The sequence below is a fragment of the Mesocricetus auratus genome, unplaced genomic scaffold, assembly GCF_017639785.1.
Source record: "Mesocricetus auratus isolate SY011 unplaced genomic scaffold, BCM_Maur_2.0 Super-Scaffold_100004, whole genome shotgun sequence".
Lineage (NCBI taxonomy): Eukaryota > Metazoa > Chordata > Mammalia > Rodentia > Cricetidae > Mesocricetus > Mesocricetus auratus.
Genome location: NW_024429189.1, coordinates 44,391,509 through 44,409,848, shown reverse-complemented (window position 1 = coordinate 44,409,848; position 18,340 = coordinate 44,391,509). Strand labels below are relative to the sequence as shown.

The 18,340-nt window shown below is 40.7% G+C and overlaps 1 protein-coding gene across 2 annotated transcripts in view; it reads right to left on the bottom strand.

Annotated features, from left to right (window-relative positions):
* Window positions 1-18,050, bottom strand: part of Agps (alkylglycerone phosphate synthase) — a 95,071-nt gene extending 77,021 nt beyond the window's left edge. Inside the window, exon 1 of one of the 2 annotated variants that reach the window (XM_040745623.1) lies at window positions 17,707-18,050. In XM_040745623.1, the coding sequence (XP_040601557.1) occupies window positions 17,707-18,002 (296 nt within the window). In that variant the 5' untranslated portion in view covers window positions 18,003-18,050. Of the gene's footprint in view, window positions 1-17,482; window positions 17,628-17,706 lie in introns of those variants that run through there. The other variant, XM_040745624.1, reaches the window with a different exon arrangement.
* Between the last annotated feature and the right edge of the window lie 290 nt (window positions 18,051-18,340).

Sequence of the window (18,340 nt, the reverse complement as noted above, 5' to 3'; positions counted from 1 at the left end):
AAAGAAACCAGGAAAATGGAGAATGGCAACAGATTTAAGAGCTGTTAATAAGGTGATACAGCCAACGGGCTCTTTACAGTCTGGAATTCCTTTGCCTTCTCTATTGCCTAAAGGATGGCCTCTCATAGTTATTGATTTAAAAGACTGTTTCTTTAATATACCATTACAAGAAAAAGACAGAGAAAATTCTGCCTTCACAGTGCCTACTTATAATAATTCTCAGCCTTGTTAAGAAATATCAATGGAAGGTTCTTCCACAGGGAATGCTAAATAGCCTCACCCCGTGCCAATATTTTTTTTGGCAGCCATTGGAAATAATATGTAAGCAATTTCCTCAATCTATAGTTTAACGTTACATGGATGACATTTTACTATCTGATTCAAATGCAGACAGTTTAGAAAGAATGTTTGAAGAAGTAAAGAAAAATTTTCCTTGTTGGGGATTACAAACTGCTCCTAGGGAAAACACACACACACACACACACACACACACACACACACACAAAAGAGGAGATTCTATTAATTATCTAGGTTATTTAGGCTTACAAAAAAACTAGACCCCAAAAGGTGCAAATTAGGAGAGATAGATTGCAGATGCTTAATGACTTTCAAAGATTGCTAGGAGACATTTCCCATTTTGGCACATTATTGAGATAAAACCTCATCAGCTGATTAATTTAAACAAAACCTTAGAATGTGACAAGGACTTAAATAGTCCCAGGGAATTAACAGGTGAAGCTGAGAGAGAATGGGCATTGGTGGGAGACAGATGGCACCTTTGGATCCTGTGGATGCAGAGGTGAAGCGCATTCTTATTACCCTTATTACCTTATTACCCTTATTACCCTCTAAGCATCCCCTGCAGGAATTTTAATGCAGAGAAGATATTACCTTAGAATGGATCTTTTTACCACATAAACCAAGTTAAAAAAAAAATAAAAAAGATTTCTGGGTTGATTCTAAAAGGAAAATTGAAACTTCATCAATTAGAAGGAATAAATTCAGCAGAAATTGTAGTACCTTTTTACTAATAATGAAATTGACAATATATCGGTAGAAAGTGAACCCTGGCAAAGAGCTTGCAGTAATTTTTTAGGAAAGATGACCAACAATTACCCCAAAAGCAAGAGAATTCAACTTATAAAGAGAACTGGATTCTTCCTCGCATTGTAAGGGAAACACCAATAACTGGAGCCCCTACATTCTATACTGATGCAAATAAATCAAGAAAGGCAGGTTACAAATCAGAAAATTTAAGTAAAGTATATCTAAGTTCTTATAATTCTGTCCAAAAGTCAGAATTAGAATTACATGCTATTTTTATGGTGTTAAAGGATCATGAAGAACCTCTCAACGTAGTTACTGATTCACAATATTCAGAAAGAGTTATTTTACATATTGAAACCACTGAATTTATACCAGATGACACAGAATTGACTTTATTATTTATTCAGCTATAAGACATAATCAAGGATAGGAATCATTCCATCTGCATAACACACATCAGATCCCATGTGGGTCTACCAGGCCCTCTAGTACAATGTAACGATGAAACGGATCAACTATTGATAGGAAATGTGCTAAAGGTCTCAGAATTTCATTAAAAACATCATGTCAATAGCAAAAGTTTGAAAAAAAAATTTCCATCCCATGACAACAAGCCAAGGAAATTATAAGGAAATGTCCCACTTGTTCTTTATACAACCAAACTCTACTACCTGCAAAAAGTAACCCAAAGAGTTACTCAAAGGAATGAAATCTGGCAGATGGATGTGTTCCATTTTGTAGAATTTGGAAAATTAAAATATGTATACCACACCATTGATAACTATTCAGGTTTTCAATGAGAAACTACTTTGAGTTTGGGAAAGGCTGATTGGGTAATTACACATCTGCTAGAAGTCAGTCCATCATGGGTATACCTGTACAAATAAAAACAACAATGCTCCATCATATGTCTCTAAGAAAATGAAACTGTTTTTTGCTTATTATATTACTATATTACAGGTATACCACATAATGCTACAGGGCAGGCAGTTATAGAAAGATCAAATCAAACTCTAATGGATATGCTAAACAACAGAAAGGGATGATAAAGAACCTCAGAAATAGATTGTATAGTGCTTTGAGTTTTCTGAATGCTAACAAGAAAGAAACAACAGCTGCAGAGAGACACTGGATAATAGAAAACAACTACAGAATGAAATCAGCCAGTATACTTCAAAGATGTGTTGACCTACAAATGGAAACCAGGACATGTGTTACGTTGGGAAGAGGTTTTGCTTTTGTTTCCACGGGGGAAGAAAAGCTATGAATACCATCAAACTTGATAAACATTCGATTTGAACAAGACACCTCTTAATTGGAAGAGATGGTAGTTCATCAAGTAGTATGATCATTTAATCTAAACTAATCTATAAAACTAACAAATGTTCTTCATTTGATCAAATATAAATTGACAAAGGAAAACTTCCCCAAAATTTAGGGTTGGGGAAGGGTTTTTGGGTTTTTGGGGTTTTTTTGTTTGTTTGTTTTGGTTTTTTGGTTTTTTTCAAGACAGGGTTTCTCTGTATTGCTTTGGAAGTTATCCTGGAACTCACTCTGTAGACCAGGCTAGCCTTGAACTCACAGATCTGCCTGCCTCTGCCTCCCGAGTGCTGGGATTAAGGGCATGCACCACCAACGCCCGGCTTTGGGGAAGGGTTTTATTTTTGCCTTTTCAGGAGAATAAAGGTATCCAGCTAAGGAATCAGGAAACCAATGAACGATTGAGACATCTGAAGAAAAGGGACAAATAATCAAAAAAAAAAATCCCAAGGAAAGGAGTAAATTGACCTAATGGTATATCATATTTACAACAGGATAGAATTTCATAAATCTTCCCAAGTGTTTGTTTCTGCTTTTCTCTACAAACATAATGCAAATGGTTCTTTTGTAGCCCCAGTCCAATTAAAGATTAAAGTGTGGCTCTCTACTTCTCTAAACTCAAGCATGCTTATTAAAGAAAAATAAAAAATCTGTCATGTCAGAAGAGCCACCTGATAGAACAGAAGAAAAACAAATATTTGAGGACTGCTGTATTGCCATTGATCTCTTAATCCTTTGGTTTTATATTGATTTTTAACAGATATTCTTAAAGTATACTTATATAAAAATTTATAATACATAATACGTATATATTTTAAAGTTTCTGTCATGATATTAATGGTCATAGAGTACTAACTAACTCTAGAAAAAGGTTTCATCTACCTTCCTGTACATGATTTCAGGTTTGAGTGTCTACCAGTTTTCTACAGTGAACCAATACCACACCTAACAGCAACCTCTGAAGTCTCCAAAAGAAGGATGGGGCTCCACAACAATTTCACCAGGGCTATCATAACACCATTAATCTTAACAACACCAACTAAAGACCTACTTTGAACTACAAACTATTCAGAACAATTTTGAGGTGGCCAGCAGAGATGGCCCAGCCTCACAAACACTGCTCAAAACAAATTTGAGGTGGCTGGCTGAGATGACCCAGCCTCACAGACTACTCTAGCCAGGACTCGAGACAAACCCTGCACTTTCTCATTAGGCAGAGAATGAACAAAATTGCTACAGCTTGACAGTTAATCCAGAATTTTCTTTACAGTATTCCCTAAGTTGCCATCACCAGCAGGAAGTAACTTTAAGAAGATGATGTTCACATTCTCAAGATGTGGGGTGAGTGGTTTTTGATTACTGATTAGATTATGGATATCTGACATTGTTTAAGGAATTTTTTTACAAAATGTTGTTGGTTATGATCAAGAAGAAAGTTAAGAGAATTAAATTCAAGGTTTTTGTTTGAAAAAAAAGAAATACAGATATAATGGGATAAAAACGAAGATTATTGAATCTAAAAAGAAAAAAGATAAAGATGAGATAAAAAGGTTGATTACTGAATCTACTCTTAAAAGCAACTACTAGTTTTAAATATTTTACATCTGCTTGAACTTCTATGTATTGTATACAAATACTGTATATTGATACAAATTTAAAAATAATTGGTTAAAACACACTGTATATACATTTCTAATCTTTTTCAAGGCATTGTACCTATACAGCTCATTTATCAATGTAATAGTTCTTGAAAGTTACTATTACCAGCCAGGCTTTGGTGGTGCACATCTTTAATCCCAGCACTCGGGAGGCAGAAGCAGGCAGATCTCTGTGAGTTCAAGGCCAGCCTGGTCTACAAAGCCAGCATTCAGGACAACCTCCAAAGCCACAGAGAAAGCCTGTCTCAAAAAAAAAAAAAAAGTTATTATTACCAACTATATTAAGATAATAAAGAAATGTAAATGAGTAATTAGTCACCTATTACAATCAAACTTGTAGTCACACTAGGTATGTTTTCAAAGTCAAACAGATATAGTTTAGATAGATAGGTCATCTTCAAACACTTTAGAGATCTACAGAATATAGCATTTAAAATGTCTTAATAACACAGATATTTTTTTAATGACAATGAGATGTATACACTCCTGGCAACACCAATCTACTTCTGAGAAAGATGATGGGCATCGAAGAAACTTGCATGGAGTTTACTCTCTGTGACAAAAGTAGCCACTGGGCAAGAAAGTGCCCTTGCCTCAACTGCTGACAGTATTGGACAAACAGGACACAAATGAAAGTGACTGAAAACTCTGCCAAGACAAGGTGGTAGAGTCCTTCAGCATATCCTGCTTTACAGAAATATCTGTCAGATATGCTAGGCCCGTAGACCAAAGATGGATGCCCCAACATTACAGAGGAACCTTGGGTGACAGTCCAGGCAGTAATCTGTTTCTGTCACTTTTCACATTTTTGGAAGTTCCTTGCTTGCACTTCCTGATTACTCAGTTGATATTATTTCCTTCTCAGGTCTCTGAGGGAGTCAAAAACTAGATAGTTATAGTTTGCATTGCTTACCAGATTCAGAAAAGAAATTCACTAAATGTAAGTAAATGACACTAAAGATAATTTAATAATGCAAATTAGAAAAAAAAGTAAATTAGGTACAAGATTTTGGACTCACCAAGAAAGGATAGATAATGAAATATTTTCTCTGAATTTGTCAAATGCAAATGGACTAGACATTGTTGATGAACTTATTGCCTGTATATATTGTATACACTTATTATACTTATTGTATATAGTTTGATATTAGTTGTAGCCTTTTGTATTAGACAAAAAAAGGAATTGTGGTGATATATTATTTATGATTTATAAAGCTTTCCTGAGGATTCAGAAAGCAAAGCCAGCCTCAAACCATAGAGCTAGGCAGTGGTGGTACACACCTTTAATCCCAGGACTCAGGAGAAAGGCAGATGGATCTCTGAGTCCAACATCACCCTGGGCTATGGGAAAGTGAATCAGAGCTCACACCTTTAATCCCAGGATTTGAGAGGTATAACAGGTGGAGGCATTCAGTCTGAGAATCAGTCTCTAGCCACACTGAGGCAAGCATAGCAGTCTGAGTGACTCTGAGGAGCAGTGAAGTTGGGAGTAGTTTGAGGTTCATTCCGTTGGTCTGACCATACGTAGAACAAAGAGCTAGTGGCCAGCTGCTTTGGTTTTCTGATTTTCAGCTTGAAACCTGAACATCGGTCTCTGGGTCTTTTGTTTTTCGTGCTACAAAGCCATCCATACCCAGTAAACCTACTTTAAGGCATGAGCAGAAGTCAAAAGTTAAAAACCCATCTACTGAACAAGGAATACAATGAAATCAACTTGCTCTCACCAACCTTCTCCAAATCCAGAGATCAGCACTGCACTCACCAGAGAGGTGGGCTTAAGCGGAGCTCAGCAATGAACGGGGCAACAACAGGGCAGAGTGGAGAAGAGGAAAGGATGACAGCAGTGGAGATGTGCTTCCCAGACAGGGAGGCTCATAGATCTCTGTCCAAATTTTAAAGGAACTCGGAAAGGCGAATGAGAGCTACCCAAAGGAATTTTTACCTAAATCTTAGTAAATGTTATCTATTATGCAACTTTTCCTTGTTTTGTACATGTTAGTCTTACACATAATTTTAAAAATTATTTTATCAATGGATGCCTCTAGCACAAGAATATTTACTCAAAGTCCAATTATGTGTGTTAAACATTTAACATGGCAACAATGAGCCATGACTCCTCAGAGCCATCAAGAATTTGTAATGAGAGTAAATAGCATCACTGGAGAGTGTGATGTAATGAGAGTAAATAGCATCACTGGAGAGTATGATGTCATGAGAGTAAATAGCATCACTGGAGAGTATGATGTCCATGAGAGTAAATAGCATCACTGGAGAGTGTGATGTAATAGAGTAAATAGCGTCACTGGAGAGTGTGATGTAATAGAGTAAATAGCGTCACTGGAGAGTGCGATGTAATAGAGTAAATAGCGTCACTGGAGAGTGTGATGTAATAGAGTAAATAGCGTCACTGGAGAGTGTGATGTAATAGAGCAAACAGCGTCACTGGAGAGTGTGATGTCATAAGAGTAAATAGCATCACTGGAGAGTGTGATGCGCGTGAGAGTAAATAGCGTCACTGGAGAGTGTGATGTAATGAAAGTAAATAGCATCACTGGAGAGTGTGATGTAATGAAAGTAAATAGCATCACTGGAGAGTGTGATGTAATGAAAGTAAATAGCATCACTGGTGAGTGTGATGCGCGTGAGAGTAAATAGCATCTCTGGAGAGTGTGATGTAATAGAGTAAATAGCATCACTGGAGAGTGTGATGCGTGTGATCCTGGCAATGGTCTGTGACACAGGAGAAGCACCAGTGTCTGCTCTTCAGTACTACCCAACCTCCCGGGAGTAAAAGATGACATCTGCTGGCTGATTGTTCTCTCTATTGCAAGTATATTGTTGCTACTGAATATATCTCACTACTTTCTACCGGGTTTACTCAATAGTTCCATGATGTTATACAATACTGTAAAGCTATGAGGTTTACAATCAGGATCTATATCCTTACATTAGTTCTGGAATATAGCTGTCTTTACACCTACTTAATACAAAGAAGAAAAAGAAAAGAAAAGAACAGGTCCAGGAATTTTCAGTAACTTGTCCTTCCTTGGTCAAACAGTACCTGATACACTAGGATCCAGATGTACCCAACATGCAGCCCTGAGTCTCATGTCCCCAGGACAGATATGAAAAAGCCCCAACATAAAATGGCAAACTTACTTAAAACATGACAAGTTTTTTGTTTTAACTCCACTGCACGGTTCTCAAACATAAACTCTGTAAGCAAAGTAATCATATGGCAAAGTAGGAAAGTTGGTCACCTGATTCTAGCACTAACCACAGCTATGGTGAGTACCAAGTAGTCTAAGGCAATGGACAGACAGTGTTCCTTTCTAGCTGCCAGTAGATGGCTTCACTGTGTGTGCATGCAAACTTGCAATTCTCTGGGAGATGGTAGAGACTACAGCCACACAGAGGTAGAAAGGCATACAGATTTCTGCATCTACATGACTGAAGCAGAAAACTATGCAGGAACGCTACAGGCAACAGCAGAAAACAAGCAGCATCAATGAGAACACCATCAGGGTAAACAGTATTTTCTATATTTCATGCTGCCAACAAAAGTGCAACTCTACATTCTGCTTTTAAACTGTTCATGCTTGCCTCTGTGGGCACTCTGCACATGGCACACAGATATACAGGCAAAACACCTATGCACATAAAGTAACAGTATCATCTTTAAAGACTTCTCCCTCTCCAGCTATTCCCAGACCCAATCACCACTCCTGGGACTTCATGCCCTTTTATGGCTGCTTATCTTTGTACCTGCTCCATGTCCCGTCTCTGAAACACCTTCCTCTCCCTAAGCCAGGGAGTCAGCCCAAGTAAGTATCTCTTCTGAGATGCTTCTCCTGTCTTCCTCAAGGATCTATGACTCCCTCTGTACACAGTGATTGGAACATTTATTACATCCTCGATACCGTATCTATCTACTCCTCTAGGCTGCCCATCACTTGTGCAACGTTAGAAGGTAGAACAGCACAGCACAGCATGCAACACTCAGTTTCCCTGAGCAAATACTAGTCTCATGATGAAATGGAAGTCATTTGAAAGAGATACTTTTAAAAATGAAAACCCAACTACACAGAGACCAATGACAAGGCCCTATATTTGACCCCAGCATTGGGGAAAAAAAATCAATTTTATGAGTTAGTGTCAGCAAAGATAAGCATCTTGTGAGTCACCGCTAAAGAAATGTATCTGATCTATCAGACTGAACAGAGAGTGGGAAAGGAGCTCAATGCTGTTAGGAGACATGTTGGGTTTAAGCATTCAAATAATGAAAAATATGAAAAGAAACAGTGGCATTCTGGGACTGAAACAAATGGCCGAAAACAGTTCATGTATGCAGAGTTGGAGAAGTCAACAAGACATTCATTTACTTAGGATCAGCCAATAGTTATCAATGTTAAAATGAGTCTTGGAAGAAATATCACCAGAAAATTCCCCTGTAAGACTGGTGAAAGCTAATACAGTCTAAGGAGATAAGGTTAAAGCAGAGCGTGAAGGATGAACTAAGGACTGGGGATATGGTTCAGTGGTGGAGCACTCGTCTAACATGAACAATATTCTGGCTTCAATTCCCTGTATATATACTCAAAATAATAAAGACTAATAATAATAAATTCATCTTTTCTGCTTTCATCTAATTCAAATCAATACTTAATCAATACATGTACCTAAACCATAGATTTCCTTTTATTAAGAAGCTACCAATTATATAAAACCCATGGTGGGCATGGCAAAGTAGGTGGTATTTTAATAGCCCTGAAGCTGTATTGCAGTAGAGTTCACACCCTGTTAGAAGAAATGCAGATTCTGAGCAGGCACTGTAAAGTCAGGTAATTCATATTGCTTTATCCCAAGGTCTTAGAACACACAGACACTGCCTCACTCGATGGTATGAAGCTTCTAAGTGAGTATATAAAAAAAAAGTTGAGAGTTCCAGTAAGAACAGGTCTGATATGCTGATTAACACCCTGATTAGTAAGTTCAAGCATGCTACAAGAACAGTACGTCACATGTACTCACACAGCAGTTTTCAATGAATGACAAGATGGTATGTATCTACAGCTCCAAATCTCAGCTAGGAAGCAGACATGCATCAACAGTAACTAAGTTACTGGAAAGGTAAGGCTTCCTTAGTAAGTAAGCACAATCAACTACTAAAAATCCAACATTAACTATACAAACGCTTGAGAATCAAACAAAGATACTGATGGTCTTATTTTTAAGAAAACTATGCAAAACCTGATCTTGTTTATGCTTATGAAACTTTAAGACTATGGCCAATAATGACTTGCTTGTAATTCAAAATTAAAGTCTATAATTGGGAAACAGATTTAGACTTGTAATTTTAACTGAACTCTTGTAAGTTCACATATAATACTTAAACACTGCAAGCATTTTTAAAGTTACTGTTTAAAAAGTCAACTCAGGAGTTGACAAGATGGCTCAGAGAGTAAAGACACTTGTCATGCAAGACTGACCTGAGTTCAATCCCTGGTCCCACGTAAATTCAGGAGAGAATTCCACAAAGTTGTCCTCAGGCTTCTACATGTGCACTGTGTCAGGTGCATACACACACACACACACACACACACACACACACACACACACACACACGCATATATACATACACAAACATACACAATAAATACCTTTAAATTTCCTATGTAATCAGTTTAGAAGAATAATTTAGTGCCTGGTTAAAAGTTATTCTCTCAAATAACTGGCATGGTTAAGAAGACTGCACACACTGCTAAATATGGTATATGGTAAACACCACTAAAAACCAAATTCACTAAATCTGAGACTAATCAGTTTAGCCTCTTCTTTTGCAAATATATACAAAACATTCAATGCTAGAAACTTCCTATTAAAACAACTAAAATGAAAAATATTAATTACTCAAATGCTCATTAATAAGAGTGGGCAAGCTATAGTACAGACACATGCAATGGAATCCTTTTCAACAATCAGAGTGAACAAAATAAACAATTACAGGCTGGAGAGTACCCCCATCAGTAAAGTATTTGTTCTGAAACCATGAAGACCTGAGCTTGGATCCTTGGCACCCATATAAAAAAAGCAGACACAGACATTCGTCTGTGATCCCAACACCAGAAAGGAGACAGAAGGATCTCTGGGGCTTCCTAACCTGCCAATCTAGCTGAACTGATGAGCTTCCACAAGAAGCACTGTCTGAAAAAAACGGAATGTCAGAGGAAGACACTTAATGCTGGCCTCTGGCCTCTACATCTTTGTATAATCATATACACATGCACATGTGAGTGTAACACACACACACAGAGTCATAATGAGTGGACACCAGGTTAGGGAGACAGTTGGTGGATAAAAGTGCTTGCCATACAAGTGTGAGGATTGGAGTTCAGCACAAAACCCACATAAGAGCTGGGAAAGCAATTGATAGTCACCTGTAATCACAGCACTTACAGCACAGAGACAGGGGAACCCAAAACCAAACTGGGTAGCTAGACTGCAAGAATTGGTAAGATCCAGGTTCAGCATGGCTCAGCAGCTGAGAGCATTTGATACTCTTGGGGAGGACCTAGGTTTAGTTTCCAGCACCCACACGGGGTGGCTCACAACCATCTGTAACTCTACCTCTAGAAGGTCCAATGCCCTCTTCTCACCATGGGTACCTGCACACATGTGCACATAAATTCAGGCGCATATACCTACAAATAAAAATTTTTTACAAAATATAAATTCACCTTTTTTAAAAAGGAAATATAGGGCTGGAGAGATGGCTCAGCAGTTAAGACTCTGTACTTCACTTATGGAGTACCCAAGTTCGATTCAACGCACCCATATCAGATGGTTCACAACTGCCTGTAACAACAGTTCCAGAGTCAGGTACCCTCTTCTAGCCTCCCCCAGCACTACACTCGTGAGCACAAACCCCAATAAGACATACACATGCACATATAATTACTTTTTTTAAATAAATGAAGTAGGGAGCAATCAAGAAAGATACCAAGGGGTGGGCAGTGGTGGTTCATGCCTTTAATTTCAGCACTGGAGAGACAGACACAGGCAGATCTCTGAGAGTTCAAAGTCAGCCTGGTCTACAGAGCTAGTTCCAGGACAACTAGAGCTACACAAAGAAACCCTGTCTCAAAAAAAAAAAAAAAAGAAGACACCAATATCAACATCAGGCCCCCTGTGTATCTGTATACACAAGCATAAACACACACACATGCATGTATATATTTATAATAATTCAAATACGCTTTTGATCCATATACCATTGCCATATTACCTGCGAACCATCAAACAATATATATGCATTGCATTTAGAAGAAAACAAACATGTCAAAAGAGTAAAAAAAGGATGACCCAGGTATCAAATGTATATGATATGTAGCAGAGTACACGGTGGTATCAAGAAATGAGAAATGGACCTCAAAGGACTGACTACAACAGATTCTCTGAAGTTATAGATGTCCTGTCAAAAGTTTTATGTAACATATTTCAGTAGCAATGATGGTAGTAAGCAGCACATAGCAATGAAAAGTGAAGAATGTTGTTCAGGTCTGTGCAGTTTCAGCCTGTTCCTCTTACTTCTTCAAAAACATTCCGGCCATACTTCCATTCCACAGCTCTGGTTTCTAACACTAGCAGACCTCAGCACAAGTATGGAGTTCTGTCTCCAAGCCTCCTGCCCACTCTTTCTCAAGACAGGGATGAATGGGATGCTCAGTTCTTTGAGAAAGCACCAAGCACCTAGCTTAATCTTTTCTCTCTTTAAGACACTCTTATGTTAGCTCTCTGGAGCTAGCTATCTTTCCCCCAGAGAAAGTCTACACAGTCCAACACTGCCTATTACATGACCTATCTAATTCAAGGTAAATATTAGGTAATCTAGTTCTAAGCCATGTTCTACCTGTAACAGTTGACATTCACTTTTCTTTTTAAAATTTTATGTATATAAGTGTTCTTCCTACATTTATTATGTGTACCACATGCATGCCTGGTCCCCTCAAAAGCCAGAAGAGGGTGTCAAATCCTCTTGAATTTGGGTTGCAATAGTTACAGACAGTTGTGAACCACCATGAGGGTGCTGGGGACCAGACTCAGGTCCTCTGTGCGAACGACAAGTGCTCTAACCATCCAGTCACTTCTCCAACCAATGTTTTTATTTCTGTTTATGTCTTGCCATCACTCAGTTGATTCTGAACTCAGACATTGGGAAAGACATAATGAACTATTACCCTGAAAACAAATAAAGAGAAGATGCCTAGCAATCACTGTGCTGCCAAAGGGTTGACTCCACTCAAGATCCTCTGATTTACCTTAGTTAGGGTTGAAACTGCATACTGATCTCATAAGCAACAGAAATTTTTCCAATGATGAGAAAATAAAGGAATAATATCAGCTTTTAAAAACCTATAAGGAATCTTGTGCTACTACAACAGCATTCCATTTCTCTGTGGCCTAAAAGTAGATCACTGAGTTTCCTCCCAGAAAGTCTTATAAGTGAACTTGGCGTAGACGGATCCACAGTAACATGGGGAACATCAGAGAAGGTCTGGTTTATGTCAATGTGCTAACCAGATTAAGACATCAAGGTTTCTTACTCATAACAGTTTAACCAGGCAGAAAGTCCTCCGAAACCCCTGTTCTTTTCCTCTAACTTTGATTCTCCCACATTTTTCCTTGTTCTTTTATTTCTAACACTGTCTTCTCTCACAAGGGAAACCACAAAACTCACTCATTAACTTGCAAGCAGCCAGCCTATCTTTTTAAAGTACACTTTATATTTTCCTAAATTTTGAATTTCACTTTGATGGGATATTTCTAATTCATCGCTAAGTACAACATAAACTAACACACACCCTAAGTACAGGAACCAGTACTCAATTATTATCATCACAAACAGTTGAAGCTTAGCACACTAAGGAGAGCAACCTGACAACTTTACCCCAGGGAATAAGTAGCATGGTATAGCAACAAAGAAACAGCACACGGAAAGGAACATGGGTTGAGATGAGGCCAGAGTTGAAATACCATTTCGCTCATTTCACAACTGCATATTAGTCAAACAAAATTAACTGGGCTTCAGTCGGGCGGTGGTGGCGCATGCCTTTAATCCCAGCACTCGGGAGGCAGAGGCAGGCGGATCTCTGTGAGTCCCAGGCCCTGCTGGACCGACAGCCTCCAAAACGATACAGAGAAACCCTGTCTCGTAAAACCAAAAAAAAAATTTTTAACTGGGCTTCTACCTCCTCACCAACATATAATACCTCCTGCTTCCCAAAGCCATTAAATGAGGCAATGTATATGTGCTTTAGAATGATGCCTTGGAAGTTAACTTACTCAAAACTCCTATTAACACCATCTCTAGAATTCCCAGCTCAGAACTCATACCAAGCTATTTCATGTGGTATAACTACCAAAATAAGCTTCACTTGTCCAAATAACCTTTGCTACAGAAATGAAGCTGTGGGCTGCCTTCCTAAAAATCATTTGCAAGAAGTTAACTCAGCTTCTGGAGAACATCCACCCAAGTTGTGACACATGAAATAATACCTTCAAGGTTGGTCTTCAGAACTGTTCATCTTTTTTTCTCCTGAAACAGGATTTTTCATTGTCCTGGAACTCAAATAGGCTAAATTGTCTGGTCAGCAAGCTACTGGGAACCACCTGTTTCCACTTCTCTTGAAATGGAATTATGAATACATCATATCTGACTTTTTTTTTTTACGTGGATGTGTGGCTCAAACACATGTTGTCATGCTTGTGGGGGCAAACATTTTACCATATGAGCTGCCTCCTCTGCTCCTAAATAATACATTTTTAAAGAATGACATATGAAGGTTGGGACTACAGCTCAGGAATGGAGCACTGGCCTTGCTTGCAAGATACCATGTCCTCACTGCAACTCATTCTTAGTGCTAGCAACTAATGACCAAACTCCATCCAATCAGTCACTGCCCAGCTTATCTTGCAGGCTCCTCCATTCAGAGTCCCTCAGCTGTTTATTGTCTATCGCCACCTCACATGCTATTATTACTTGTCCACTGTCTCTACTCCAACTAGAATCTAAGTTCCATAAGGGCAAGCTTTGTGTACTGCTACTTTCGTGATGAATAGACTGATTATTGTAAGCCAAGGCCTTCAGGGCCTGCCATCACCTTTCTTTCTGCCCTTACTCTCATCTGTCACCTAAATACAACATGTACTTACTCCCATGGCCCCCTGATTTGCCAGAACAAACTTTCCTCACCATCCAATCAACCCACCAGAGTATCAACACTATTTTCAAACCTGCTTCAGGAAGCTTCTGACCTCAGAGAGTATGCCTCTTTCTTTCCTTTGTACTACATCCATACACTAGCACTAATTAAATTACTGGAACTTATAATCTTCCTAGATTGTGAGTTCCTAAAGACCAGGGCTTTATCGACCACCTAGGACAGATCCTGTCATAAAGAAACTTATCTGCAAATATTTACTAAATCAACATATGCATGACTATTCTGCAAGAGAAATGAAAGCATGGTCACTACTCAGCTTTGTGGTGGTGGCACACACCTTTAATTCCAGCACTCGGGAGGCAGAGGCAGGCAGATCTCTGAGAGTTTGAGGCCAGCCTGATCTACAAAGTTACACAGAGAAACCCTGTCTTGAAAAAACAAAATAATTAAAAAAAAAGAGTCACTACCCCAAACTTACAATAAGCAGTCATGAAATAAAGCAATGACCACCAATACCACCACCCAGAGTAAGGAAAGAGGAGTAGCAGAAGTCACTGAAGATCCAGTGACATCACCCAGCACAGCTGTAATCATGCCTTGCTGAGTATATACTTTGGTTCCTACTTGCTCCAAAATTTGCCTTCCCTCTAGGCTCGGTTCTTGTTGCTGCAAATGCTGAGACCCAGCTAAGGAGCAGGAAGTGGAAAGAAGACCTGGGTTTCCCAATGAACAATAATCAGGTAGAATGATCACTCTCTGAGAAAGTATCTGATGTTTCATCTAATACACGGTTTTATGTTTCCCCCAATACAAGGTAATGTGCTACGCACTGAGTCAAAAACAAGCAATTTGATTAAACTTCAGAGTAGTTCTACAAGTATAGATGTTACCACTACCAACTAACCCTGAGCTCCTCACCACTACACCCTATGCTATAAATGGGCTGCAGTTATGCCTAGGCTACCAACAAGTCTTTAACAGTCATACAAGAACTATGCCCATCCAGAACAGTTACCCTCGGCAGTAAGACATCTCATCCATTAGCTAAAGAGCACTGCTATTTCTTCTCCAAATGCCTAATGCAAAGGCCACTAAATTCAGCCCTAACAAAACCTGCCCTGCCTACTTAATTTAATAATATAAGTGCATATATAAATGTTTTATCACACTCTCATGCAAATGAGAAAATATTTATGTATATGAAGCCATTGGGGAGAAAAAAATGAAGAAACTTAACCCTGTAAAGCTAATATAACATCAGTGAAACCAGAGGTTACATGTGACTCTCAATCTTACCCACTTCTACCACCAAGTCACCAAATTCTGGAAAATGTACCTGTAGGGAGAGATCTTACTAGGTACCGATGATTTGGGCATGGTCAGCGGTACCTACTAAGATCTCTCCCTATGCGTACCTCTTCATATTTTCTAGATTCATAACCGCTGTCTTCTGACATAAGGACAGCTACAGCTATTTGTTGAGAGCTTGTGTAACAGGCAGTACACTAAGCGTTTCATCTTCCAGATGCATCTTTCTGTTTCCAAAGCAAAAATGCAAGGCAGGGATTAGTTCTTTGGTTTTTTTAACATTTTTTAATGATTTATTTATTCTTATTTTCTGTGCAATGGTGCTTTGCCTGCATGTACATGTCTGTGTGAGGGTGTCAGATCTCCTGGAACTGGAGTTACACACAGACAGTTGTGAACTGCCATGTGGGTGCTGGGAATTAAACCTAGACACTCTGGAAGAGCATCCAGTGCTCTTATTGACAGAGTCATCTCTCCAGCCTCTTTGGTATTCTTTTCTGAGTCAGGGTCTCTCTATGTGGCCCTGGCTGGCCTGGAACGTACTATGTATTTCAGGCTGGCCTCAAACTCACAGAGATCCACCTGCCTCTGCCTCCCAAGTGCTGGGATTAAAGGTATGCGCCACCAAATCCAGTTCTGTATCTTCTTAAGATGAGGGAACAAAACTCTGAGAAAGAGACTGACAGTTTACGAGTAAAAAGGCCTAATGGAATCCAAACTCCGGTCTGCTTCTGGTCATTATACAGCCAAACTAATCTTCAATTCCATTGCGCCTTTCTGAAGAGTGAATCTAATGCTTTGCACCGCATACCCTGAAACGTTTCCCCTCTCAAATCTTCATCCCTTGTCATTCTCACCTTCCACCGCATGAAACTCCCCAGTCTCTTCCTTCCTTTACCTGGACCATTCTGTTTGTCTACTGTGAACTCTGTTCCCCTCTGGTAGCTACTTTCAACACAAAGATTTACACACACACACACACACACACACACACACACACACACACACACACACAACCTGGCTCAGGAAAGTCTTTTTTTCTCCTAAGAAATACATACTCAAAACTGGGTTAATGGCCATGTGTTTCAATTATCAACTAAATTTCTTATACATTACTTTAGTGCCTTCTAGTGAACAGTGCATTTCTGAATCTCTGCATTGCTGGTACAGTGTGTATGCAGTAAGGACTTACTCGGGGTGAATTAATGAAGCAGCTGATTTGATTTGCCTTTGCCGCCTAGCCTGTCACACAGGCACCTGCTACCTTGCAGGAGCAGACTTCTTAATCTTTTTATTTCTTCATCTGTAAAATGGGAGACTACAGTACAACCCTAATAGCTTAGAAAGAAATAATGGATTTAGCACCACCTCCAGTACTTTGAAAGTACACATTAAAGTTAGCAAAATCTTTTCTCATTCTCCAAGTTCTTTCAAAGTGATCACCTCAGAAAACACCATCTTGGAACATCTTTCATCAGAGCCAGAGATTTCCTCCAAAGGTCTTAAGATTTTATAAACATTCCTCATCCAGACGCTCGTCTTTTAGCTTCTTACAGAGATCAGTAGCTAGAATAACAAACTCTTAAGCCACTAATGTTTGCAGTCTACTGCATCTTACTCATTCACCGGTTTCCTCCCTAAAGTCGGAACCCATGCCCATAAGGAAGTGGGAGCCTCCGCCACAGAAACCACTCAGCACCCTTCCCAGGAGTATCACTGGTCCCCACCCCACTTCACCCGGCACCCAGGCTTTTGAAAATTAGCAGATGATCTAGTGCAAACGTGAACCTCCTCCTCTTAGATTAAGGAAGCCCTTGCTACCCGTTCAAAGATCTTCGGAGATAGAGAACGAGTTTCTACCACCAAAACACCGAGAACCGGGATTCCTTTAAACCCTTCTCCAGACGAGGTCATGAAATGCGTTACCTTCAAAGGGACCAAAATCAGCCAACCCATCCAGCCCCTTCCGGATAGAATCCTGTGTCTGGTCCACTCTCAGTCCGCGAGCTGGTGTTCTCGCAGGGACCGGGATGCCTTCCGCCCACCGTGTCAACTCGTCGCCCACTCCGGTGCCCCGCGCTCGCTCCCTCAGCCCAGGCCGCGCGCATGTGGCCTCCCGCCGCCAGCTCCTTCCCCGGCCCGCTACTCACCGCTTCTTGGGGATGGTGCCCGACTCCGGCGCGGCGGGAGTAGCGGCGGGCGACGCCCCGGCCGCCGACGCGGCTCTCCGCGCTTTGCACTCATTGGTACTCGGAGCCTCCCGGGGCCGGCCCAGCAGATGGCCCGACAGAACCCGCAGCCGCCGGCGCGCGCGGACCGCGTCTGGGTCCCGCTCGCTCGCGCCCGCCTCGCCCGCCGCCTCCGCCATGGCTTCCGCCTTGTGCCGCCGCCCGAGGCCGCTGGGCGCGGGTGAAAGGTCACTCAGAGCGGCGCCCCGCGCGACCATTCGCTGCGGCGCATCCCGGCAGCCACTGCGGCGACTGGCGGCAGGGGCCTTGCGCCTGGAGCTTCACGGGCTCTGTCCCCGCCCACCACGGCCTGGCCCCTCCCCTCCCCGCCTCGGCCACGCCCGCCGCCGTGCCACGCCACGCCTCGACTGGGCGCACCTGCAGAGCAGGTGAGTTCCAGGGAACCCGGGATTGGCCCGAAGGGGCAGGATGAGAGCCAAACCACACAGCACTTCTGCAGCGGAACAAACCTGTGGGTGTGTGGCGCCCTGGATGTAGCCCCAGCGCCTGCAGGATTGTTTCCTGGGACTGATGCCTAGGAGCTTGTACAGTAGGC